This window comes from Papio anubis, chromosome 17, assembly GCF_008728515.1.
Source record: "Papio anubis isolate 15944 chromosome 17, Panubis1.0, whole genome shotgun sequence".
Classification (NCBI taxonomy): Eukaryota; Metazoa; Chordata; class Mammalia; order Primates; family Cercopithecidae; genus Papio; species Papio anubis.
In genome coordinates this window covers 3,407,024-3,433,785 of record NC_044992.1, presented here as the reverse complement: position 1 = coordinate 3,433,785, position 26,762 = coordinate 3,407,024, and the positions used below count along the sequence as shown (strand labels likewise).

Genomic DNA, 26,762 nt, shown 5'->3' with positions numbered 1-26,762 from the left:
GTGGCTGGGGGTGTTGTGTGTGACTCAGATCACATCACGGTTCGGGGGAGATAGACTGAATCACAGATCACCCTGATCCAGACAGAATTTGGTCAGAGCCAGACAGACCACAGGATGCTGAGGGGTTTCAGGGTTCGGTCAGAGCCAGACAGACCACAGGGTGCTGAGGGGGCTCGGGGACCCGGGAGTTACTCTGACTGAGAGTCTGGATTGGCTCCTGGCTCCTGGCTGGCTGAGCAGGGCCACAGAAGACGGGCTTTGCAGATGGAGGTGGAGAGCGGTGAGCAGGCCTGCTGGATGGAGGGAGCAGCTGTGCTGAGGCCTGGAGGCAGGAGTGTGCAGAGGGTGCCACAGAGGCCCAGGACAGGAGACTGGACTTTGCTCTGCAGTCTCCACTTGTGCCTTTCAGTTACACCAACAGTGAAGTCGGGGGACGAAGGCCCCACACTCACCCTTCGTAACATGTTGGCAGCTCGCACTTTTAATTCTCCTCTAGGCAGTTTGCTGACCTCCTGTTTTTTCCCCAGCCTGGCGGACCAGGAAGCACAGGGCTCAACGTGACGTGGGCCCTGGGGCCGGAGCCCAAACTCCCTACTGGGCATCCCTTATCTCAGCTCTGGATTCGTGAGGGAGCAGCGGGAACAGTACAAACTTCTTCCCTGCCTGGGGGTCTTGATCTGGAACCTTTGAGAGTCTGTGTAGGCTGCAAGCGCCCACTCTCCCAGCACCTACCGAGTGTGGGCCACCATGCCAGGTCCTGAGATAATGTGGCAATCAAGGCAGGTGCAGTGTGTGCCCTCATGGTACTCACTGGTGGCAGGGGGGCAGTCACTGGCAATAGGGAAACAAGGCCGAGCACAGTGGCTCACTCCTGCAATCCCAGCACTTTAGGAGGCCAAGACTGGAGGATTACTTGAGCCCAGGAATTTGAGTCCAGCCTGGGCAACATAACAAGACCCCCGTCTGTACAAAAAAATTTTTTTTAAAATTAGAGGCTGGGCACGGTGGCTCACGGCTGTAATTCCAGCACTTTAGGAGGCCAAGGCGGGTGGATTGCAAGGTCAGGAGTTCGAGACCAGCCTGACCAACATGGCAAAACCCCATCTCTACTAAAAATACAAAAATTAGTCGGGTGTGGTGGCAGGTGCCTGTAATCCCAGCTACTCTGGAGGCTCAGGCAGGAGAATCGCTTGAACCCGGGAGGTGGAGGTTGCAGTGAGCTGAGATCATGCCATTGCACTCTGGCCTGGGTGACAAGAGCAAGACTCCATCTCAAAAAAAAAAAATTGGCTGGGCGTGCTCAAGCCTGTAATCCCAGCACTTTGGGAGGCCGAGACGGGTGGATCAAGAAGGTCAGGAGATCGACCATCCTGGCTAACCCCGTGAAACCCCGCCTCTACTAAAAAATACCAAAACTAGCCGGGCGCCGGGTGGCAGGCGCCTGTAGTCCCAGCTACTCAGGAGGCAGGGGCAGGAGAATGATGTGAACCCGGGGGGGGGGGCTGGGGGGGGGCGGAGACCCGGCCCACGCACCCCAGCCGGGGCGAAAGGGGGAGCCCCCGCCCAAAAAAAAAAAAAAAAAAAAAAATTAGGATGAAGAGGAAGCCAGGAGACAGGCTGAGGGCAGAGCACTTCAGGCAAGGGGAGGACTCTGGACACATGTGCACTCAGGGGATCAGGAAGGGCTCCAATGCTTCCATCAAATTCTCAAAGGGGGCTGGGCACGGTGGCTCACACCTGTAATCCCAGCACTTTGGGAGGCCGAGGTGGGCAGATCACGAGGTCAGGAGATTGAGACCATCCCGGCTAACATGGTGAAACGCCATCTCTCCTAAAAATATGAAAATTAGCCAGGCATGCTGGCATGTGCCTGTAGTCCCAGCTACTCCGGAGACTGAGACAGGAGAATCACTTAAACTGGGGAGGCGGGGGTTGCAGTGAGCCAAGATCACGCCATTGCAGTCCAGCCTGGGTGACAGAGTGAGACTCCAACTCGAAACGAAGAAAAAAAGGCCAGGCGCGGTGGCTCACACCTGTAATCCCAGCACTTTGGGAGGCCAAGGTGGGCGGATCACGAGGTCAAGAGATCAAGACCATCCTGGCCAACATGGCGAAACCCCGTCTCTACTAAAAATACAAAAAATACAAAAAAATACAAAAAATTAGCCGGGCGTGGTGGTGGGCACCTGTGGTCCCAGCTACTCAGGAGGTTGAGGCAGGAGAATCGCTTGAACCCGGCAGGCAGAGGTTGCAGTGATCTGAAAATTGTGCCATTGCACTCTAGCCTGGGTGACAGAGTGAGACTCTGTCTTAAAAAAAAAAAAAATAGAAAAAAGAAAAAAGGGAAGATTCTCAAAGGTATCCATGACCCCCAAACAAGAACGTCAGGTCTGGGTATATTTCCTGTGTTTTCTACTTTTGGGGCAGTGGCAGGGAGGACACAAGTCACAGCTCTGGAAAAGCTGGGGTGCGGAGTTTGTTCATTGTGTTCTCATGGAGGACCCTTAGGGACAGTTTTTTTCTGGTTTAAATAACAGGACTGGTTGGCTTTGCCTGGCAGTGTTGTGTTTTTTGGATTTTGTGGACACTGCGTGGCGTTGACTGATCTTTTTCATGTTGATATCACCTTCAAGAAAGCTTCATTCATTCCTGTATGCATTGAATCAACAAATGATTTTATTAAGCCAAAGGATTTTAGGAACTCTGCTGTGAACCAGCACTGTGTTCAAAGCCAAGAGTGGGGAACAGGGTAGAAAGTGCTGGCACTGGGCCGGGCGCGGTGGCTCACGCCTGTAATCCCAGCACTTTGGGAGGCCGAGGCAGACGGATCACAAGGTCAGGAGTTCAAGACCAGCCTGGCCAATATGGTGAAACCCCATCTCTACTAAAAATACAAAAATGAGCCGGGCGTGGTGCGAGTGCCTGTAGTCCCAGTTACTCGGGAGGCTGAGGCAGGAGAATTGCTTGAACCCGGGAGGCGGAGGTTACAGTGAGCCGAGATCGTGCCACTGCACTCCAGCCTGGGCGACAGAGCGAGACTGTGTCTCAAAAAAAGAAAAAAAAAAAAAAGAAAAGAAAGTGCTGGCACTGCTTGATCTACATGTTAGCTGTTGGCCTCCTTCCTGGTTTATTGTATCCCCCTCTTTTTTTAAACTATCATTTTCCTTCTGTCCTTTTCTGCCTGCCCCATTATTTTAAGCAAGTGTTTATCTTACCTGTATTATGTATTTTTATGAATTACCACAAATCATTCCAGGCAAGGAGAGGTATAAAAAAAAAGGAATAAAATATAGATTACAGGCATGGGGACTCACACCTGTAAGCCCAGCACTTTGGGAGGCCAAGGTGGTGGATCACCTGAAGTCAAGAGTTTGAAACCAGCCTGGCCAACATGGTGAAACCCCAACTCTACTAGAAATACAAAAATTTGCCAGGCATGGTGGCGCACACCTGTGATGCCAGCTACTCGGGAGGCCAAGGCGGGAGAATTGCTTGAACCTGGGAGGCAGAGGCTGCAGTGAGCCGAGAACGCACCACTACACTCCAGCCTGGGCAACAGGGCCAGACTCCATCTCAAAGAATAAATCCATAAATAAAATTAAATTAAATATAGATATCCACTTTGTGCCAGACTCAGGGAAATGGCCTGGAAATGGAGAGATGAGAGATGCAGGGCCTGGCCTCAGAGCCCTCTCCCCAGGCTCCTCCTCAAGTCTGGAATTTTTGGATAATAAAATCTTAAGCATGTACACAAGTAAACAAGATAACTATAGTAAAGCCAGTATGTCCATCAGGCGGATGACACAATGATCAAGATCCGGCCACACAGCCTGAATTTATTTTGTGTTCCCTTTTTCATTTTCGTTGTCAAAGTATTTAAAGCGTGGCTGCTCAAAACGTGATCTGAGGACCAGCAGTGTTGGCATCATCTGGGAGCTTGTTGGAACAGACTTTCGGCCCCACTCTGATTCATTACCTGCTGAGTCAGAATCTGCATTTTACCAAGATCTCCGATGATTCATTTGCATGTTAATGCTTCAGAAACATGATTTTAAACCAAACCCCAAACATCGTGTCATTTCACTCCCAAAAAACATGGACATTATCATTTCTAAAGAACATGAGGGGCCAGGCGCAGTGGCTCACGCCTGTAATCCCAGCACTTTGGGAGGCCGAGGCAGGCGGATCACCTGAGGTCAGGAGTTCAAGACCAGCCTGGCCAACATGGCGAAACCCCGTCTCTACTAAAAATACAAAAATTAGCTGGGCATGGTGGTGCACCCCTGTAATCCCAGCTACTCAGGAGGCTGAGGCAGGAGAATCACTTGAACCCAGGAAATAGAGGTTGCAGTGAGCCCAGATCATACCACCGCACTCCAGCCTGGGCGACAGAGTAAGATTCCATCTCAAAAATAAAAATAAAGAACGTGGACATTTTCTTAAATAGCCACAATGTTCTTACCACCTAACTAAATTAATGATAATTCTTTAGTATCATCTAATTCCAAATACTTAGTTCATATACAAATCTCACTGTCTCAAAATGTCTTTTTTTTTTTAAGATAGAGTCTCACTCAGTATCCCAGGCTGGAGTGCAGTGGCACCATCTCAGCTCACTGCAGCCTCGACCACCCAGGTTCAAGTGATTCTCCTGCCTCAGCCTCCTGCCTCAGCCTCCCAAGTAGCTGGGACTACAAGTGTGCGCCAAGATGCCTGGCTAATTTTTGTATTTTTAGTAGAGTCAGGGTTTCACCGTGTTAGCCAGGCTGGTCCTTAACTCCTGACCTCAGGTGATCCGCCCGCCTCCGCCTCCCGAAGTGCTGGGATTACAGGCGTGAGCCACCGCGCCTGGCCTCAAAATGTCTTTTTAACAGTTGGTTTGTTCAAAGCAAGATCCAAACAAGGTCCATACATTACATGTGGTTGCTGTGGCTCTTTCTGTCTAGAGTGCACTCCCATTCCCATTTTCTGCTTTCATGTCTTTGATTTAGTGCAGAGTTTGGTCACAGGTGTTGCAGAACATCTACATTCGGGACTCGTGTGTTTGCTTCCTCTTGGTGGGATTTGTCTTTTTTTTTTTTTTTTTTTTGGGACGGAGTCTCGCTCTGTCGCCCGGGTTGGAGTGCAGTGGCCGGATCTCAGCTCACTGCAAGCTCCGCCTCCTGGGTTTACGCCATTCTCCTGCCTCAGCCTCCCGAATAGCTGGGACTACAGGCGCCCGCCACCGCGCCCGGCTAGTTTTTTGTATTTTTAGTAGAGACGGGGTTTCACCGGGTTAGCCAGGATGGTCTCGATCTCCTGACCTCGTGATCCGCCCGTCTCGGCCTCCCAAAGTGCTGGGATTACAGGCGTGAGCCACTGCGCCCGGCGGGATTTGTCTTTTTATTCCCCAAATTGCCTAGAAACTGGACGTTTAACATCAGGTTTCAGTTTTCTGGCGATCATACACTAAGCAATCGTGAGAATTTTGCCCCACTTCCTACAGTTATTTAACTTCTTTTTCTTTTATGTGTGTGTGTGTGTATGTGTGTTTGTCTGAGACAGAGTCTCGCTCTGTCACCCTGGCTGGAGTGCAATGGTGCGATCTCGGCTCACTGCAACCTCCACCTCCTGGGTTCAAGCGATTCTCCTGCCCACGCAGCTGGGATTACAGGCACCTGCCACCATGCCCGGCTAATATTTGTATTTTTAGTAGAGATGGAGTTTCACCGTGTTGGCCAGGCTGGTCTTGAACTCCTGACTTCAGGTGATCCGCCCACCTCAGCCTCCCAAAGTGCTGGGATTACAGGCGTGAGCCACCACGCCTGGCCCTTCTTTTTCTTTTCTTCACTGAAGTATTTTAAAGCCTTAGTACTCAGAATGTGGTCTGAAGACCAGCAGTGTGGGCATCCCTTACAAGCTTGTTGGAAATGCAGAGTCTTGGGCCCTTAGATCCTTCCTAGGGTGTCACACCGAGAAGGACTTACGCCTGGGAGCCCCACTCCTGGGGATGTGAAGATGGAGTAGTGGGCTCCAGTGGTGTCAGCCTAATTGTAAAGTTAGTCTATCAGACTCTCATTTAGTAGTTTTACCTATTGATGATCCTGGCCTGAATTAATTATTGTGTTTCATTAGGACTCACCAAATAGTTCGGTTCTATTATTATTCCTACATTTATTAGTAATAATTTATCCATAAAAAAAGAAATTTTTCTTGCCATTTTTATAAAGGCCAGATGAACAAATGAAAACTAAATTGAGGCCGGGCGCGGTGGCTCAAGCCTGTAATCCCAGCACTTTGGGAGGCCGAGACGGGCGGATCACGAGGTCAGGAGATCGAGACCACTCTGGCTAACACGGTGAAACCCCGTCTCTATTAAGAAATACAAAAAACTACCCGGGCGAGGTGGCGGGCACCTGTAGTCCCAGCTACTCAGGAGGCTGAGGCAGGAGACAAGGAACTGGAGGCGGAGCTTGCAGTGAGTTGAGATCCGCCACTGCACTCCAGCCTGGGCGAGCAGAGACCCGCCTCAAAAAAAAAAAAAAAAAAAAAGAAAACTAAATTGAATACTGAGCTCGGTGGCTCACGCCTGTAATCCCAGCACTTTGGGAGGCCGAGGGAGGAGGATTACTTGAGATCAGGAGTTCAAGACCAGCCTGACCACCAACAGGGTGAACTCCATCTCTGCTAAAAATACAAAAATTAGCTGGGTGTGGTGGCACAGGCCTGCAATCCCAGCTACTGGGGAGGCTGAGTCGGGAGAATTGCTTGAGCCCAGGAAGTTGAGGCTGCGTGAGTCTTGATCGCACCACAGCACTCCAGCCTGACTGACAAAGCAGCATCAACTTCCTGAGCTCAAGTGATTCTCCCACCTCGGCCTCCCAAGTAGTCAGGACCACAGGCAGACGCCACTGTGGGCAGCTAATTTGTTTATTTTTTTGTAGAAACGGAGTCTCACTGTATTGCCCAGGCTGGTCTCAAACTCCTGAGCTTAAGCAATCTGCCTGCCTCAGTCTCCCAAAGTGCTAGGATTACAGGCGCGAGCCACTGTGCCGGGCCTCTAGTTTTCTTTTTGTTATTGGTTTAAATTGCAGTATAGTCAGAGAACATATTCTGAGTTATTTCAATTCATTGATATTTATTGAGGCTTTGTGACCTAGCATATGGTCAATTTTGGTAAATGTTTCACATGTACTTGAAAATAATGTTTCTGAGGGCCGGGCACGGTGGCTCACACCTGTAATCCCAGCACTTTGGGAAGCCAAGGCAGGTGGATCACAAGGTCAAGAGATTGAGACCATCCTGGCCAACATGGTGAAACCCCATCTCTACTAAAAATAGAAAAATTAGGCGGGCATGGTGGTGTGCGCCTGTAGTCCCAGCTTCTCGAGAGGCTGAGGCAGAAGAATCGCTTGAACCCAGGAGGCGGAGGTTGCAGTCAGCCAAGATCGCGCCACTGCACTCCAGCCTGGGTGACAGAGTGAGACTCCGTCTCAAAACAAAAAACAAAACAAAACAAAACAAAAAAGGAAAGAAAAAAAAGAAAAAAATGTTTATTTTTCCATTGTTGGGTACAGCGTTCTGTTTGTCAGGTCAAGTTTGCTAATTGTGTTGTTCCTGTCTTCTGTATCCTTGCTCAGTTTTTGGTCTGACTGTGTTGTTCCTGTCTTCTATATCCTGCCCAGTTTTTGCTCTGCTTTTGTAGTTAACATAAAAGGATTGTTGAAGTGAAGTCTCCCACTTTCATTGTAGTGTTTTGTATTTTTCCTTTTAATTCAATTTTTGCTTTTATATTTTGAAATGTTACTGGATACATACAGATTTAAAATTGTCACATCTTCCTAGTGAATTAAAAACAACATATTTGTGTGCATGTATTTCCTTCCCTTCCTTATACAGAAGCTAGTGTCGTTTATATACTTGTCCTTCATGTAATGATTTTACTTTCTTTCTGAAACCTCTACTGCTAAGTAAACAACCATTAACTGGAAAAAATATTTGCATCAATTTCATTAAAAAAATTGTGATGCATTCCACCCAACCGAAGATACTCAGATGATTTTTACTGTTAGGAAAATGTATTCATTGACCAATAAAACAAGTTTAGATGAATAAAAACAATACTTTGAATATAAAAATACAGTTTCCGTATACAATTTATTGTAATGAAGGTTTATTGGCCTTATTAAAAGAAGAAGACAAGATTTGACAGTGGGGGCTAGGTGTGGTGACTCACACCTGGAATCCCAGCACTTTGGGAGGCTAATGTGGGCGGGTCACTTGAGGTCAGGACGAGTACGAGACCAGCCTGGCCAACATGGTGAAACCTCGTCTCTACTAATAATACAAAAAATTAGCCGGGCGTGGTGGTGTGCGCCTGTAATCCCACCTACTCCGGAGACTGAGGCAGGAGAATCGCTCGAACCCGTGAGCCAAGATCACGCTACTGCACTCCAGCCTGGGCGACAGAGTGAGACTCCATCTCAAAAAATAAAAATAAAAAATGAAGTCATAGCAAAAGTCACAGAGAAACACCTTGAGGGCAAAATAAATACTGAACCCCAAAGCACTTCCAAACACATGGAAATAGCCTGTGCGCTCATCCCACTTCAGAATCATAGAAGCTTCAGCCCTTGCGATCGGCGTACATAAGCAAAAGCAGGCATTTGGGATTTATCCAAACATGACATGCAATGCAGATTTGTTCCATATGGTGGTGTTAGACTAGAAACTGTTGCATAGTAAGTAAATCAGTGAGTGTGTCTTCATGTGAGAGTGTAATGTCAAATGTCATTCCTTATATCATGTTTACCCAGTGTATTTAGAGATGAAAAAGTCACTCGACCACAAAAAGGAGTGTTGCCGAGAAGTTGTATAGCTTTTTAAGAGTGTTTATGGCGAAAGTCGTTAATTGAACAGTACTTGAACAGGTAAGTCTGTAAACGGGACTTCATCTTGCTTTTTTCCCATGTAAATATATATTAGAGATGGGAGCAGTGGCTCACACCTGTAATCCCAGCACTTTGAGAGGCTGAATCACCTGAGGTCAGGAGTTCGAGACCAGCCTGGCCAACACGGTGAAAACCTGTCTCTATTGAGAATACAAAAATTAGCTGGGCGTGGTGGTGCGCACCTGTAATCCTGGCTACTTGGGAGGCTGAGGCAGGAGAATCGCTTGATCCTGGGAGGCGAAGGTGGCAGTGAGCTAAGATCGCGCCACTGCACTCCAGCCTGGGCAAAAGAGTGAGATCTTGTCTTAATAAAATAAAAAGTAAAAAATATTTGGGAGGGCAAGGTGGGGGGGGCGGATCATCTGAAGTCGGGAGTTTGAGACCAGCCTAACCAAAATGGAGAAACTCCGTCTCTACTGAAAATACAAAAATTGGCCGGGCGTGGTGGCTCATGCCTGTAATTCCAGCACTTTGAGAGGCCAAGGCGGGCGGATCACCTGAGATTGGGAGTTTGAGACCAGCCTGACCAACATGGTGAAACCTCATCCCTACTAAAAATACAAAAATTAGCCAGGCATGGTGGCGCATGCCTGTAATCCCAGCTACTCGGTAGGCTGGGGCAGAATAATCGCTTGAAACTGAGAGGCAGAGGTTGTGGTGAGCTGAGATCGTGTCATTGCACTCCAGCCTGGGCAACAAGAGTGAAACTCCATCTCAAAAAAAAAAAAAAAAAAAGTAAAAAATAATTTTGGAACAAGATGGTGAGATAATCTTAAAATAAGGATGAAAATGTCTTCACAGTCAGTCCAGGCAACACTGTGGGGAGACAAACCTTCTCCCATGCTGTGGTTGGAGTATGACTTGGCAAAACCTCTTTGGGAGGTAATCTTTCAATACCTATTTTTCCCCAAAAAATGTTAAATGAAAAATTTCAAATACATAGAAAAGTTGAAAAATTATACAGTGGACAACTGCATCACCACACTTAAATTTGACAATCATTAACACTTTTGCATATTTGTTTTATCACATATATCTATCTACCCATCCAGCAAGCCATCTTATATTTTGATGCATTTTAAAGTAAATTGCAGGCTGGATGTGGCGGCTCACACCTGTAATCCCAGCACTTTGGAAGCCCAAGGCAGGTGGATCACTTGAGGTCAGGAGTTCGAGACCAGCCTGGCCAACACGGTGAAACCTTGTCTCTACTAAAAATACAAAAATTAGCTGGGCGTGTTGGCAGGCACCTGTAATCTCAGCTACGTGGGAGGCTGAGACAGAAGAATCGCTTGAACCTGGGACACAGAAGTTGTAGTGAGCCAAGATTGCACCACTGCACTCCAGCCTGGGAGACAGAGCGAGACCCCATCTCAAAAAAAAGAACTAAATAAAAATAAATTGCTGACTTACGTATAATTCAACTCTAAACATTTCAGCATACATATCAACAAAATGTGTCTGCATTTCTTTTGTAAGGTAATATTTACATACAGTGACATGCACAAATTCTAAGTGGACCATTCATTGAATGTGCTTTAACACATGCACACCTTCGTAATTCAAACACCCATCAAGATACAGAATATTTTCATCATTCCAGAAAGTTCCTTCTAGTCCCTTCCCAGTTAGTCTCATCTTCTTAGGCATTTTTTTTCTTTTTACTATAGATTTAGTTTTGCTGGTTCTGGAACCTCATATAAATGGAGTTATACAATATGATTTTTGTTGCCTTCGCTCAACAAATCTGCTGTGCTCTGCTTGAATTCCCTTTCCCTGCATCAAGGTCATAAAATTCCTCCAGAAAGAAAGCTGAGGGTAATGACAGGGCTCGTGTTATTTGTTCGTGTTTTCTAGAGATCACTGCCCTGCGCTGCCTGTTGTCAAATGTCTGAAAACGTTTTATCCGTTTTGTCTAGTGTTCTAGTTGTTTATGGTGAAATAATTAATCCAATACCAATTATTCCTTCATGGAAAGGCCAAATAAGGGACAATTTAAGAACCAATATGGTGATAACAGATTATAACCATTGAATAAAATAGAATTCGTGAGCCTATTCTGCTGTAAATAAATTTAAAAAAAAAACAAATAAATGAGAAGAAAGAAGAACGATGTAAGGCCTTCTGCCACTCAGCATAATGATTTTTGTTGTTGTTTTGAGACGGAGTCTCGTTCTGTTGCTCAGGCTGGAGTGCAGTGGTGCAATCTCGGCTCATTGCAACCTCCACCTCCCAGGTTTAAGCAATTCTCCTGCCTCAGCCTCCCACGTAGCTGGGATTACAGGCACGTACTACCACGCCCAGCTAATTTTTGCGTTTTTAGTAGAGACGGGGTTTCACCATGTTGGCCAGGCTGGTCTCGAACTCCTGACCTCAAGCGATCCAGCTGCCTCGGCCTCCCAAAGTGCTGGGATTACAGGCGTGAGCCACTGGCGCCCGGCCAGCATAATGATTTTTGAGATTCATCACGCTGCTGTATCTGTTGTTCATTCCTCTTTACTCCTGAGTAGGATCCTATCGTAGGAATACACCACAGTGGGTTTTTCCATATTCTCCTGTTGATGGACATTCGGGTTCTTTGCAGTTTGGGGCTCTTCTGAATAAAACATTCTTGCGCAGGCAGTTTTGGGGACACATGTTGTCTCTTGGGTCGCTTGAAGGGGGTACATAGAACATACGCAGGCCCTCTTCCTGGGGCTCACAGTCTGCTGTCACTTCGGTACAAGATGCGGTAATTTGAGTACGTTCAGCTTGTCAGGTGCGGAGATGACAGTAAGAGGCGTGAGGAGGTGGGAAGTGCTTCTTTGGGGAGAGCTAGGCGTGGCTTCTTGGAGGACGGGGGCTCGGGTACTGGTACAGCTTAGTTTAGTAGGAGAATCAGAGGCTCTGGGTCAGATACACCTGCGTCTAGTCTTTCTCTCTCACACACAAAGATCCTTGGGGAGTCTCACTTTTCTCAGCTGTAAAACAGGGTTAAAGACGCCACAGGATTTGCTGGAATCATGGGAGTAAAAGGCCTCTTTCATTAGACGCTCCTCTTTTCCCCCCAGGCCTGGCCCCGCTGGCAGCCTTCAATGTGGATGTGGCCCGGCCCTGGCTCACGCCCAAGGGAGGTGCCCCTTTCGTGCTCAGCTCCCTTCTGCACCAAGACCCTGGCACCAACCAGACCTGGTGAGTAGGGCCGGTGGGCAGGAGGCCTTCAGACTGAGGGGGCTTCCGGGGAACCTGAGATGGGCCCAGGGATGGCCATGGCACCCCACCCCACAGTCAGGAGAGGAACTTTCTCTCTCAGAAGGGCATGCAGGAGAAAGAGAGAAGGCGTGAGAGAGGCTGTAGGCATCCGTCTAGTCTGTGGGGTCCACGGAACCCCAGCCCCGCGCCTCACTGGGCCTCTCCCTGTTCCATTGCCTAGAGGGAGGGTGGACTTAAAGACAATTTTAAAATAATGCATATTAAGGCTCTTTGGTTCCTTATGGAAGTAACACATGTTCAGTATAGAACATTTGGAAACAAAAAATAACAAAGAAAAAACTGGGCCTGGCACCGTGGCTCACGCCTGTAATCCCAACACTTTGGGAGACTGAGGCCGGTGGATCACCTGAGGTCAGGAGTTCGAGACCAGGCTGGCCAACCTAGCGAAACCCTGTCTCCACTAAAAAAAAAAAAATAGCTGGGAGTGGTGGCGGGCGCCTGTAATCCCAGATTCTTGGGAGGCTGAGGCAGGAGAATTGCTTGAACCCAGGAGGTGGAGACTGCAGTGAGCCGAGATCGTGCCATTGCATTCCAGCCTGGGTGACGGTGCGAGAACTCTGTCTCAGAAAAAGAAAAACAAACAAACAAAAAATGTTTGTGGTAGGATAGTTTGGAATCATGGAAGACTGACAATATTCGTCATTAGGAAAATGGGAAAAATACTGATATAACTCATACAATGCTGTACTAAAAGCAGACCCCCTGAATGAAGCCAGTGCAATGGTTGTTTACCTGGATCCATCTGGAAACATACTGTGAGTTGAAAAAGGCAAGTTGTAGAGTTTAATATACAAAGGTTGGCAGGTGCAGTGGCTCACCTGTAATCCTAGCGCTTTGGGAGGCCAAGGCGGGTGGATCACATGAGCCCAGGAGTTCGAGACCAGCCTGGGTAACATAGTGAGACCCTGTCTACAAAAAACATTAAAAATTCAGCCGGACATGGTGGCTTAAGCCTGTAGTCCGTCCCAGCTACTTGGGAGGCTGAAGTGAGAGAATTGCCTGAGCCCAGGGGAGTCGAGGCTGCAGTGAACCACGATTGTGCCACTGCAGTTCAGCCTGGGTGACAGAGCGAGACCCTGTCTCAAAAAAAAAAAGTAAGTAAAATATGCATTCCCTCAGATGGCGATGGTGGCCATGTGCTGATGTAGGAGTATGTCTGTAGTTAGGAGAAGCTCTGGCATAAAGGGTCATGAGATCTGAGGCTCATTTCAATTTCCCATGTTGTCACTAAAATGACTTATTTATTTATTGGAGACAGAGTCTTGTTCTGTCACCCAGGCTGGAGTACAATGGCGTGATCTTGGCTCACTGCAACCTCCGCCTCCTAGTTTCAAGCGATTCTCCTGCCTCAGCCTCCTAAGTAGCTGGGACTACAGGTGCACGCCACCATGCCAGGCTAATTTTTTGTATTTTTAGTAGAAACAGGTTTCACCATGTTGGCCAGGATGGTCTTGAACTCCTGACCTCAAATGATCTGCCCACTTCGGCCTCCCAAAGTGCTGGGATTACAGGTATGAGCCACCGTGCCCAGCCCCAAAATGACTTCTAGAGCTGTGTTGTTTTAAAGCCAGATCTGGTCAAAGTTTATGTATTACATATTGCTGTTACGTCTCTGTCATTGATTTCAATCCAAAGCAGTGATTTCTCCCTCATTTTTTTCTGGGTGGTCGTAGGGCTTTTCCTGTGTATACTCTCCCACTGCAGGCCCAGCCTAGGATGGTGACCTCCTCACCCCACCCCAGCCCATCCAATTGCTTTGCTTCTGGTCAGTGGTCAAGGGTTGCCTTCATACCCAGCATACCGGAGCAAGTGAGCCCAGGGTTCAAACAGGCACTGGGGCAGAGCCAGGTGAGGAGCTCAGGGTCCCTGGCTGGGCAGGGCAGGAGCTTTGCTTGATAGAGGATGGGTGGGTCGTGGTGGCTCCTGAGGCAGCCTCACAGGCCCTGGGACTTGGGCCATGACCCCGACAGCCAGGCAGACGTGGATCCTCTGATACTGTGAAATGTGTATTTGGTATTCCAAGACTGAATACATATTTTACAGTATAACAAATAAAAATATATTTGGTCTCAAAATAAATATTTGGTCCCATTTTCTGGCATATACTCCTAAAGTCTTTGGAATCTCCAAAGTAATAGATGTCTTTTTCTTTGCTAATGAGTTGACAGGTGACCGGCAGCCCCCAGATAGCTTCAAAAGGGGGGCTGGTCACTGGAGAGACCCCAGCAGGATCAGAGGGTTGGACTTTCAGCCGCACACCCCCATCTTCCGGGAGGGGGAGGGGCTGAAGGTTTAGTTGATCACCAGTGGCCAATGATTCCATCAATCATGCCTATGTAATGAGGCCTCCATAAACACTCAAAAGGACAGGGTTTGGGGAGCTTCTGGGTAGTGGAACACATGGAAGTTTCTGGAGGGTAGCCCCGGAGAGGGTATGGAAGCTTTGCCCCTCACCCCCACTTTGCCTTATACATCTCCTCATCTGTATCCTTTGTAATATCCTTTTTTTTTTTTTTGAGGCAGAGTCTGGCTCTGCCACCCAGGCTGGAGTGTAGGGGCATGATCTCGGCTCACTGCAACCACTGGGTTCAAGCGATTCTCTTGCCTCAGCCTCCCTAGTAGCTGAGATTACAGGTGCGCACCACCACGCCCAGCTGAGTTTTGTATTTTTCGTAGAGACGGGGTTTAACCAATGTTGGCCAGGCTGGTCTTGAACTCCTGACCTCGTGATCCGCCTGCCTCTGCCTCCCAAAGTGCTGAGATTACAGACATGAGCCAAGGCACCCAGCCTGTAATGTCCTTTATCATAAACCAGTAAATGTAAATAAGTGCTTCTCTAAGTTCTCTGAGCCACTCTAGCAAATAAATCGAACCCAAGAAGGGAGTCACAGGAACCCTGATATATTTGGTTGGTCACAAGCACAGATAAAATAACTAGGGTCTTGTGATTGGCCTCAGAAGTAGGGGACGGTCTTGTGGGACTGAGACCTCGACCTGTGAGGTCTGATGCTACCTCTGAATAGAGCATGTTGGAATTGAGTTGAAGTGAGGACCCTCAGCTGCAGTTGGCTGCCAAAGGACTGCTTGCCTGGTGTGGAGGGAAAGCCCCACTCACCTGGGGTCACTGTACTGTTTTGTGTTGTGAGAGTTGCAGGGGAAACAGAGCTCAGTGTTTCCAGCATCACTAGAGAGTCCTTTCTGGATCCTCGTTTCATTGGTGCAGTCAAAAGTCTGGTCATTGCCAGGCGCGGTGGCTCACGCCTGTAATCCCAGCACTTTGGGAGGCCGAGGTGGGCGGATCACTTGAGGTCAGGAGTTCGAGACCAGCCTGGCCAATACGGTGAAGCCCCGTCTCTACTAAAAATACAAAAATTATCTGGGCGTGGTGACGGGTGCCTGTAATCGCAGCTACTCGGGAGGCTGAGGCGGAAGAATCGCTTGAACCCGCGAGGCGGAGCTTGCAGTAAGCCGAGATCGCGCCACTGCACTCCAGCCTGGGCAACAGAGCGAGACTCCGTCTCAAAAAAAAAAAAGTGTGGTCACCATTAGATTGAAGTGTTAAGGGTGGGGCCAATTCATTCATTCATTCATTCATTCATTCATTCATTCATTCAGTATTGATGGAGCATTTACTCAGTACCAGGCAATATTTCGGGAATAAGAGTAAGGGAGACATGGTCACTGCCTTCATGGAGCTCCCGGGCTCATGAGGGAAACACAAGCCAGACAATGACAAGAGAGACAAGGACCCCACAAAATAACAGCTCTGGTGGGGGATGTCCGAGGTACGGGGGGAGTACGGAGGCAGGTGTGGTCATCAGCGTCTACTAGGATTTGCAGGGTGAGTGGGAATTAGCATGAGAAGGAACAGGAAGGGGATTGCAGGCACAGAGAACAGCTTGGTCAGAAGCCTGGAGGCCGGCTGCTGGGTAAGGTCAGGAAACTGAGAAAATGACCTGCGGCTAAAGCTGAGAGCAGAAAAGGAAGTGGGCAGAGGTGGGCGGTGCCTGTCACCCAGGCACTGAGGGTTTGGAGGAGTCAGAGGGAGCTGGGAGAGGTGGACGGTGCCTGTCACCCAGGCACTGAGGGTTTGGAGGAGTCAGAGGGGGCAGCTGGGAGAGATGGGCGGTGCCTGTCACCCAGGCACTGAGGGTTTGGAGGAGTCAGACGGTTTGAAGCCAGGAGGGGCGGTGACGTTTTCAGGGAGTTTTGCATGGCAGGAAGATGAATTAAAGCTCAAGATTGTGTTTGGTTTGGGTAAAATTTTTATCAACATATACCATACAGAAGAACGCACACCCGGCCGGGCACAGCGGCTCACGCCTGTAATCCCAGCACTTTGGGAGGCCGAGGCGGGCGGGTCACCTGAGGTCAGGAGTTCAAGACCAGCCTGTCCAACATGGTGAAACCCCATCTCTACTAAAAATACAAAAATTAGCTGGGCGTGGTGGTGGGTGCCTGTAATCCCAGCTACTTGGGAGAGGCAGAACAATCGCTTGAACCTGGGAGGCGGAGGTTGCAGTGAGTCAAGACCATACCATTGGCCGGGCGCGGTGGCTCAAGCCTGTAATCCCAGCACTTTGGGAGGCCGAGACGGGTGGATCACGAGGTCAGGAGATCGAGACCATCCTGGCTAACACGGTGAAACCCCGTCTCTACTAAAAAATACAAAAAACTAGCCGGGCGAGGTGGTGGGCGCCTGTAGTCCCAGCTACTCGGGAGGCTGAGCCAGGAGAATGGCGTAAACCCGGGAGGCGGAGCTTGCAGTGATCTGAGATCCGGCCACTGCACTCCAGCCCGGGCGACAGAGCCAGACTCCGTCTCAAAAAAAAAAAAAAAAAAAAAGACCGTACCATTGTACTCCAGCCTGGGCAACAAGAATGAAACTCTGTCGAAAGAAAAAAAGGAAGGGAAGGGGAGGGGAGGGGAAGAAGGGAAGGAAGGAAGGAAAGATGCACACCTCACAAGCATGCAGCTCAGTGAATGTCCACAGAGTGAAGCACCGTATAAGCAGCGTGCAGATCCAGGGCGCATGAGCTGCCTCGCCTAAGCCTCCTCTAAGCCCCGCACTCCCTTCCAGACACATCTGCTGCCAAGAGGAACTTCCAGCTGCCTTTCATCTCTGTGGATTAGTCTCGCCTGGTGTTGAATTTAATATCAATGAGGCATACAGTGTGTGCCCCGCTGTCGGGCTCCTCTCCCTCCACATGAGGCCTGTGAATTTCATCCACCGTGTTGCCCGAGGCGGTACTTCTTCTGGCTTCTGGGGTATCCCATTGTGTGAACAGTACTGATGACTGGCATTTGGGCAGTTTCCTTGGGCTGTGAGGAATAGCACTGGTGTGCACCTCCTTTTGCTGGATGAATGTTCTTTTTTTTCTTTTTCTTTTTTTTACCCCTCAGAGTTGATCCCAAAGAATGCACTCATGCTGGGGGGGGGCATATGGGCTCAGGAGTGGAGTTGCTGGGTCAGAAGTTATGCAGTTGGTTCCGCAGTTTTCCAAACTGTTCGCGGTGCATGAGCAGGTTTCAGTCAGCATTTTCTGTAACCGTCTCCTGCCCAGTTCCCTCCCACCAATACCCCAGCAACCCCACGCCCCAGCTCCAGGTCCCACCGACGTTCACAGCCCCTCGCTCAGAAGCGTAGAGGCCAGGGTGCAGGAGAGAGTTTGGAGCCCATGGTGCCCAGGGCTCTGAGTCCGCCAGGGGCTGCGGGAGGGCCCAGCAGGGCTCCCTGAACAGCAAACCTCCCTGAACACCTGCTGAAGCAGAGAGGGGCTCCCAGGCTTGAACGTGCTGGGGAGGAGGATGTGGTGGGAGGCAGTTCTGGGTCCCTGCTGCAGATGGTGGGGCCTGAGACCACGGGCCTGCTGCACGGGGCGGGAAGTGCGCTGGCTGGTCGACTCGGCCCTAGAAAAAGGAAGGGGCTGGGCTCCTGCTTGAGAATGACGTGTGCCTCTCACTCACATTGCCTCTCCTAAAATGTAAGAGACCAGGGCCGGCAGCATTATGGGTTTTGGTTGCCACAGAAGGTATGGGTGGGACAGACAGCAGACATGGAAATAGACCCTCAGGGCTGGGCGGGGGCTCACACCTGTAATCCCAGCACTTTGGGAGGCTGAGGCCGGCAGATCACTTGAGGTCAGGAGTTCGAGACCAGCCTGGCCGACATATAGTGAAACCCCATCTCTACTAAAGATACAATAAAGAAATAAATAATAAAAATTAGCTGGGCATGGTGGCAGGCGCCTGTAATCCCAGCTACTTGGGAGGCTGAGGCAGGAGAATCACTTGAACCCAGGAGGCGGAGGTTGCCGTGAGCCGAGATCACGCCATTGCACTCCAGCTTGGGTGACAGAGTGAGACTCCGTCTCAAAAAAATAAAAAATAGGCCGGACGCGGTGGCTCAAGCCTGTAATCCCAGCACTTTGGGAGGCCGAGACGGGCGGATCACGAGGTCAGGAGATCGAGACCATCCTGGCTAACCCGGTGAAACCCCGTTTCTACTAAAAAATACAAAAAACTAGCCGGGCGAGGTGGCAGGCGCCTGTAGTCCCAGCTACTCGGGAGGCTGAGGCAGGAGAATGGCGTGAACCCGGGAGGCGGAGCTTGCAGTGAGCTGAGATCCGGCCACTGCACTCGCGACAGAGCGAGACTCCGTCTCAAAAAAAAATAAATAAATAAAATAAAAAAATAAAAAATAAAAAATAAAAAAGAAGAAGAAGAAATAGACCCTGAGAACAGGACAGGTTACAGCTGGGTAAAGGCAAGATGTGAGCTTCAAGTCAGTGACAAGTTAAAAAGATTATTAAAAATGTAAATACAAAATACTAAATAAGGTCGGGCATGGTGGCTCATGCCTGTAGTCCCAGCCCTTTGGGAGGCCGAAGTGGGTAGATCACCTGAGGTCAGGCGTTCGAGAGCGGCCTGGCCAACATGGTGAATCCCCGTCTCTAATAAAAATACAAAAATTAGCCAGGTGTAGTGGCACATGCCTGTAATCCCAGCTACTTGGGAGGCAGAGGCAGGAGAATCGCTTGAATCCAGGAGGCGGAGGTTACAGTGAGCCGAGATTGCACCACTACACTCCAACCTGGGTGACAGAGTGAGACTCCATCTCAAAAAAACAAACAAAGAAAAAATAATAAATAAATAAAAGCAGGAGATGGACAAGGATTGCTGGGCTGTACCCAGTTCAGGGTGTAATAGGGCCCCTGTGGCTGTCAGCTGATGGCCAGTCGTCTATCAGAGCTGGTCGGTCAATGTTTGTTTTTTTTTTTGGAGACGGAGTCTCACTCTGTCACCCAGGCTGGAGTGCAGTTGCGCGATCTCAGCTCACTGCAAGCTCTGCCTCCCGGGTTCACACCATCCTCCTGCCTCAGCCTCCCAAGTGGCTGGGACTACAGGTGCCCGCCACCACGCCCAGCTAATTTTTTTTTGTATTTTTAGTAGAGACGGGGTTTCACTGTGTTGGCCAGGATGGTCTCGATCTCCTGACGGGATCCACTCGCCTCGGACTCCCGAAGTGCTGGGATGACAGGCGTGAGCCGCCGTGCCCAGCTGGTCGGTCAATGTTTACTTGGTTTGTCAGCCATGTGCTCAGCAAACCTGCAGACCCCTGGCAGTAGGGGATAAAAGGTGTGGGGAGCAGGGGCAGCTCACACGGCCCAGGCCATGTCATTGCATGACAGCGACATGAATGGCAATCTTGGGATCTGCAGTGCACAGCCTGCACAGCTGTATGTGATGGTCTCCTGGGAACGTGCCGTCCAGGTGGGAAGAAAGGGTGGGGATTGGGGTGGGGTGCTATAGTCAGGGCTGCTACAGGGCCTGGAGGGGGTCAGGCTGCACTTCCTTTGGGAAGACTTCCTGAGGAGCTGGGGTTTGGGATGACTGGTCTGCAGGAGGAGGCATCGCAGGCAGAGGAAACAGCCTGGGCAGAGGACTGAGGAGGAGAGAGACTGGAGGCCTGCACCTACCGCACCAAAATGGGGTCTGGGGTAGAGCCCGGTTTTGACTCCACCCTTCATGGGGGAGCAGGGAGGGAGATGCTGGGTCTAGGGCTGAGGTCAGGGCTGGGGAGAGAGGCAGGGTTGCTAAGGAAGCGACCTAATTTGGGGGCTCAGCTGCAGAGCCCGAACAGAGGAGCAGCTCTCAGCTGCACCCAGCTCTCCGCCCTCAGCCCTGCCCCAGCTGAGCCCTCTCAGCTGTCGCCTGGGCTGTTGTTCAACAAATACTTACTGAGCCCCTGCTCTGTGCCAGGCATTGCTCCAGGCCCTGGGAATAACATGGTGAAGAAGATAGACAAGATCCTTGGGGAGCCTACTGTCTGGTGGGGAAGACAGATAATAGGCAGTATCAGACGATGACAGGTTCTGAGAAGGAAATCAGACAGGGTGATGCGAAGCAGAGTAACTGGGTTGTGAGGCGGGGCTGGCTGGGAAAGCATTTATGAGGAGGTGACAGGCGAGACTGGGGAAGGAGAATAAGCCAACCTTGGGGAGAGGGGAAGATGAGGGTTCTGGGCACAGGAAACAGCAGGTGGAGGGAACAGCACGGTGGAGGGAACAGCACGGTGGAGGGAACAGCAGGTGGAGGGAACAACAAGCTGGAGAGGGAATAGCACGGTGGAGGGAACAGTGTGGTGGAGGGAACAGCATGGTGGAGGGAACAGCGCGGTGGAGGGAACAGCGCAGTGGAGGGAACAGCACAGTGGAGGGAACAGCGCAGTGGAGGGAACAGAGTGGTGGAGGTAACAGCAAACGGGAGAGGGAACAGCAGGTGGCAGGAACAGCATGGTGGAGGGAACAGCAAGCTGGAGAGGCAACAGTGTGGTGGAAGGAACAGCGTGGTGGAGGCAACAGCAAGGTGGAGAGGGAACAGCATGGTGGAGGGAACAGGGCAGTGGAGGGAACTGCGTGGTGGAGGGAACAGCGCAATGGAGGGAACAGCAAGCTGGAGAGGGAACAGCGCAGTGGAGGGAACAGAGTGGTGGAGGTAACAGCAAGCGGGAGAGGGAACAGCAGGTGGCGGGAACAGCATGGTGGAGGGAACAGCAAGCTGGAGAGGGAACAACGTGGTGGAAGGAACAGCGTGGTGGAGGGAACAGCAAGGTGGAGAGGGAACAGCACGGTGGAGGGAACAGCACGGTGGAGGGAACAGCAAGCTGGAGAGGGAACAGCACGGTGGAGGGAACAGCACGGTGGAGGGAATAGCGCAGTGGAGGGAAAAGCATGGTGGAGGGAACAGCAGGTGGAGGAACAGCATGGTGCAGGGAACAGCAAGCTGGAGAAGGAACAGTGCGGTGGAGGGAATAGCGCAGTGGAGGAACAGCATGGTGGAGGGAACAGCATGGTAGAGGGCTTGAGGCAGGAAATGCTGGTACTGGTCACCCAGAAACTGGGGCTGCCACTGACAGAAGGGACACAGTGTAAACTACATGAGTGGGCCAGGTGCTGTGGCTCATGCCTGAAACTCACTGTAACTCACAGGGCTCACTCCCAGCACTTTGGGAGGCCAAGGCAGGAAGATTACCTGAGCCCAGGAGTTCGAGACTAGCCTGGGCAACATGGCAAAACCCCGTCTCTACAAAACATAAGAAAATTAGCCAGGTGTGATGGCACGCATCTGTGATCCCAGTTACTTGGGAGACAGAGGTGGGAGGACCGTTTGAGCCTGAGAGGTTGGGGCTGCAGTGAGCCGTGATCACGCCACTGTACTTCAACTTAGGTGACAGAGGGAGACTCTGTCTTTAAAAAAAAAAAAAAAAAAAAAAAACTACATGAGTAAATTAAAAACAAATAAATGGGTAAGGCATGGTGGCTCACTTCTATTAATATAGAAGTTTTCTTGTAGTTTTGGAGGTCAGAAGTCTGAAAAGGTGTCAGCAGGGCTGGGTCCCTTCTAGAAGCTCTGGGGGAGAATCTGTTTTCTTGCCTTTTTTTGGCTTCTAGAAGCTGCCTGAATTCCTTGGCTCATGGCCTCCTTCTCCTCCTAAGCCTGCAGCATAGCAAACTTCACGTCTTTCTCAGACACTTCTTTTTTTTTTTTTTTTTTGGAGACGGAGTCTCGCTCTGTGGCCCAGGCTGGAGTGCAGTGGCATGATCTCGGCTCACTGCAAGCTCCGCCTCCTGGGTTCACGCCATTCTCCTGCCTCAGCCTCCCGAGTAGCTGGGACTACAGGCGCCCGCCACCACGCCCAGCTAATTTTTTGTATTTTTAGTAGAGACGGGGTTTCACCGTGTTAGCCAGGATGGTCTCGATCTCCTGACCTCGTGATCCGCCCGCCTCACCTCCCAAAGTGCTGGGATTACAGGTGTGAGCCACTGTGCCCGGCCTCTCTGACACTTTAGAAGGTCAAGGTGGGAGTGCTTGAGCCCAGGATCAGCTTGGGCAACACAGTGAGACTTCATCTCTATAAGAAAAATAAACAAAATCATCTGGGCACAGTAACTCACTCCGGTAGGCCCAGCAACTTGTGAGGCTGAGGTGGGAGGATCACTGAGCCTGGGAGGTCAAGGCTGCAGTGAGCTGTGATCACACTACTGCACTCCAGCCTGGACAACAGAGCAAGATGTTACCTGAAAAACAAACAAACCCCACAAAATAACAGGAGGCTATTACCATAGACAAGGCAGGATGATGATGGAAGGAGCATTTGGAGAAGAGCTGCTTTCTAGAAATAATTACGGGCGTGGTGGCTCACGTCTGTAATTCCAGCACTTTGGGAGGCTGAGGTGGGTGGATCACCTGAGGTCAGGAGTTCAAGACCAGCCTGGCCAACATGGTGAAAACCCTGTCTGTACTAAAAACACAAAAATTAGCTGGGCATCGTGGCGGGTGCCTGTAATCGCAGCACTTTGGGAGGCCGAGGCAGGAGAATCGCTTGAACCTAGGAGACAGAGGTTGCAGTGAACCGAGATTGCGCCATTGCACTCCAGCCTGGGCGACAAGAGTGAAACTCCGTCTCAAAAAAAAGGAAAAAGAAAGAAAGAAAGAAAAAGAATTTGGAGAAAGAACCAACGAGGTTGGCAGGTGGATTGGATGTAGGGCATGAGTGAAAACACGACGGAAGTGAGGATGCCTCCTGGGCTTCGCCTTTAGGACTTAGTGGTTACTGGTGCCATTTCCTGTGGCGGGGAAGATGAGAAGAAGCAGACTTGACAGGAAAGACCACAAGTTCTGTTTGTTTCCTATTGACGCTGTAACAAGTTACCACAGATGTAGTGGCTTACAACAACACAAGTTTATTATCTCTTTTTTTTTTTGCACTCTTTTACACAGGCTGGAGTGCAGTGGTGTGATCTTGGCTCACTGCAACTTCCACCTCCCAGGTTCAAGTGATTCTCCTGCCTCAGCCTCCCGAGTAGCTGGGATTACAAACATGCACCACCACACCCAGCTAATTTTTGTATTTTTAGTAGAGACGGGGTTTCACCATGTTAGCCAGGCTGGTCTTGAACTCCTGACCTCAGGTGATCTGCCTGCCTCAGCCTCCCAAAGTGCTGGGATGACAGGTGTGAGCCACTGAGCCCAGATGCAAGTTTATTATCTTCTAGTTTTGGAGGTCAGAAATCTGAAAAGGTGTCAGCAGGGCTGGGTCCCTTCTAGAAGCTCTGGGGGAGAATCTGTTTTCTTGCCTTTTTTGGCTTCTAGAAGCTGCCTGCATTCCTTGGCTCACGGCCTCCTCCTCCTCCTTAAGCCTGCAGCACAGCAAGCTTCACGTCTTTCTCTGACTCTGATTCTCCTGCCTGCTTCATAGAAGGACCTTTGTGATTACACTGGGGCTTTATAACCCACCCGGGACAGCCCTGGGGGCTTCTGGGATGGGAGAGGCCTCCTTGGGAGGCTCCCAGCCTTCCCTACAGTCTCGCTGCTTCTCCTCTCTGCCTCAACAGACCCCTGAGTCCCTGCAGCCTGCGCATGCCACCCTGCAGCCATGTTTCTCGGGCCTCCCTCATAGAAGGACCCTTGTGATTTCACTGAGCCCATGCAGATAGTCCAGGATAACCCCACATCTCATGACCGTTTATTTATATCTACAAAGTCCTTTTGGCCATAAAAGTCAACATATTCACAGGTTCTGGGGACTAGGACGTGGCTGTCTTTGGGGGGGCCATTATTCTGCCTCCAATAGCAGATGGAGAGGTGGGAATTTCAGCCTTTATAGGTGTATTGAAGTCACGGGCTTGGAAGGGATCACTAGGGAGAGTGTGCCGGCAAGGACGACAGTGACCCAGCCCCCGGATCCTGGTGGCAGATAGAGGCCAGACCCCAAAGGCACCAGTGAAGACTTGAGGAATGAGGAGAGAGTCCACAGAAAAATCTAGAAGAAAGTGTTTCAAAGAGATGATTACACCAGGCGCGGTGGCTCACACCTGTAATCCCAGCACTTTGGGAGACCGAGACGGGTGGATCACAAGGTCAGGAGATCGAGACCATCCCAAGCTAACACGGTGAAACCCCTCAGCTCTACTAAAATACAAAATTAGCCAGGCGCCGTGGCTGGCTGTAGTCCCAGCTACTCGAGGCTGAGGCAGGAGAATGGCGTGAACCCTCGAGAGCGAGCTTGCAGTGAGCCAAGATCGCTGGCCACTGGCACCCCTGCAGCCTGGGAGACAGAGCCAGACTGGCCTCAAAAAAAAAAAAAAAAAAAAAAAAAAAAAAGAGATGGTTACTTATGTCCCGGGCTTCTGAGAGGTTGAGGAAGACGAGGACAAAGAGGGGTCCGTTGGATGTGGCATTGTAGGGACCCCTGGTGACCTTCACAGGAGACGACTCAGGGTGGGAAGTCCCCTTGGGGTGGGTTCAGCTGGGGTTGGGCAGATGCATGCACAGGTGCAGACTTTGTTACTATTCTGTAAGCCACACCGATACGTGAATATATTTCATAATGTATTAAAATGTAGAGTGACAGGAGCTGAGGAAGTGGAGACGGTGTCTCATTTCTACCCCCATCCTGTGCTCTTTAATCTGTCCCAACCCACTGTAGCCACATCATGACTTTTTTTTTTTTTTTTTTTTTGGAGACAGGGCTGGACTGTCTTCCAGGCGGTTCGGCAGCGGCATCTCGGCTCACTGCAAGCCCCGCCCTCCCGGTTCACGCCAATTCCCCGGCCCAAGCCCCCCAGGAAACTGAAACAAAAGCACCCGCCACCTCGCCCGGTTAATATTTGTATTTTTAGTAGAAATGGGGTTTCACTGTATTGATCAGGTTGGTCTCAAACTCCTGACCTCAGGTGATCCACCTGCCTCAGCCTCCCAAAGTGCTGGGATTACAGGTGTGAGCCGCTGCGCCCAGCCTCCAAACCTCCAGTTCTGACTGACCCACAGGACAGGGGCACCAACGTGCTGTCTCAGGAACTAAGGCCAGGCAGGGAAGGCCCCCGGCGTGGCCCACCGGGAAGCCAGCACTGCCCCCCAGCAGAACCAACCCCAACGCTGGTGGTTTTCTGGTCTCCCCATCCCTACCCCCACGAGCGAGCAGAGTTTTTGTTAACCATCAGTATCACCCCTTCTCTGTCAGGGTGGGCAGCAGGCAGAGAGCAGTTGCATTTAACCATTTCCTGCCTGGCGCTGTGTAGAAGTAGAGACTGGGCAAATGTTTTCCCCGTAATTCAGAGTCTGGGCTAGGAATCTGCAGGCCACACAGGGAGCCTGTGAGCCCAGGCAACTGGAATGGGAAGTGTGCTGGGCAGGCAGGGAGAAGATGAGGAACATCAGCCAGCTCAGCTTTGCCATCTCCCCTCCCACTCAGGCTCCTGGTCACCAGCCCCAGAACCGAGAGGACACCAGTGCCCCTCCATCGATGCTCCCTTGTGCAGGATGAAATCCTTTGCCATTCTGTAGGTAAGTCAGCCCCAACTCCAGGGAATGCTCCCCAGGACCCCCTTTCTTGCAAAAGCCCCCTCATCTAAACTCAAACCATTCCAACCCCAGCCCTGCCTAATCCAGCCCGTTCACCCCTAGACTCTAGCATCACCCACAGCAAGATTCCAGCCCCATGTCCAGTCCCACCCCAACCCAATCCTAACCCCCGGCCACCTTTCCTGATGCAATCCTAGCAACAGAAACGATCCCTACAATGTATTGTGTGTCCACCATGTGCCTGGCAGTCCTCTGAGTCATTTAGTTTTCATCCTCACAACCACACCATTTACAAGAGAGGAAGCGACAGTTCAGATAATGTAAATCTTTTGGTTACCAGTATGACAAAGGTCACACTTTTAGTGGTGGCTGATTCGAAACTCTAACCCTTCCTGAGGCAGCTAACTCATCACACCTCAGTGGAATTCACCCCCTACCTATTCAGTCTAACTGTGGCCATCTTAGTAACTAGCATGGGGCCTGGCATGTATTAGGTACTCAATAAATGCCATTTGAATGAATGAATGAATGAATGAACCTGATTCATTCATTAACTAAACTCTATCCATCCTACCCAATCAAACTCAAGTCATAGATTTACTGACAACCTCTTGGCTATATATATATATATATATAAAATCCTTGTCTGAGGCGGGGTGCCGTGGCTTACGTCTATAATCCCAGCACTTTGGGAGGCTGAGGCGGTGGATCACT

The 26,762-nt window shown here is 50.3% G+C and overlaps 1 protein-coding gene across 1 annotated transcript in view; it reads left to right on the top strand.

Annotated features, from left to right (window-relative positions):
* The window catches only part of ITGAE (integrin subunit alpha E), an 82,113-nt gene that overhangs the window by 6,072 nt on the left and 49,279 nt on the right, over positions 1-26,762 (top strand). The window contains 2 exon segments of the mRNA XM_021928547.2: positions 11,981-12,101; positions 25,939-26,030. Coding sequence (XP_021784239.2) covers positions 11,981-12,101; positions 25,939-26,030 — 213 coding nt within the window.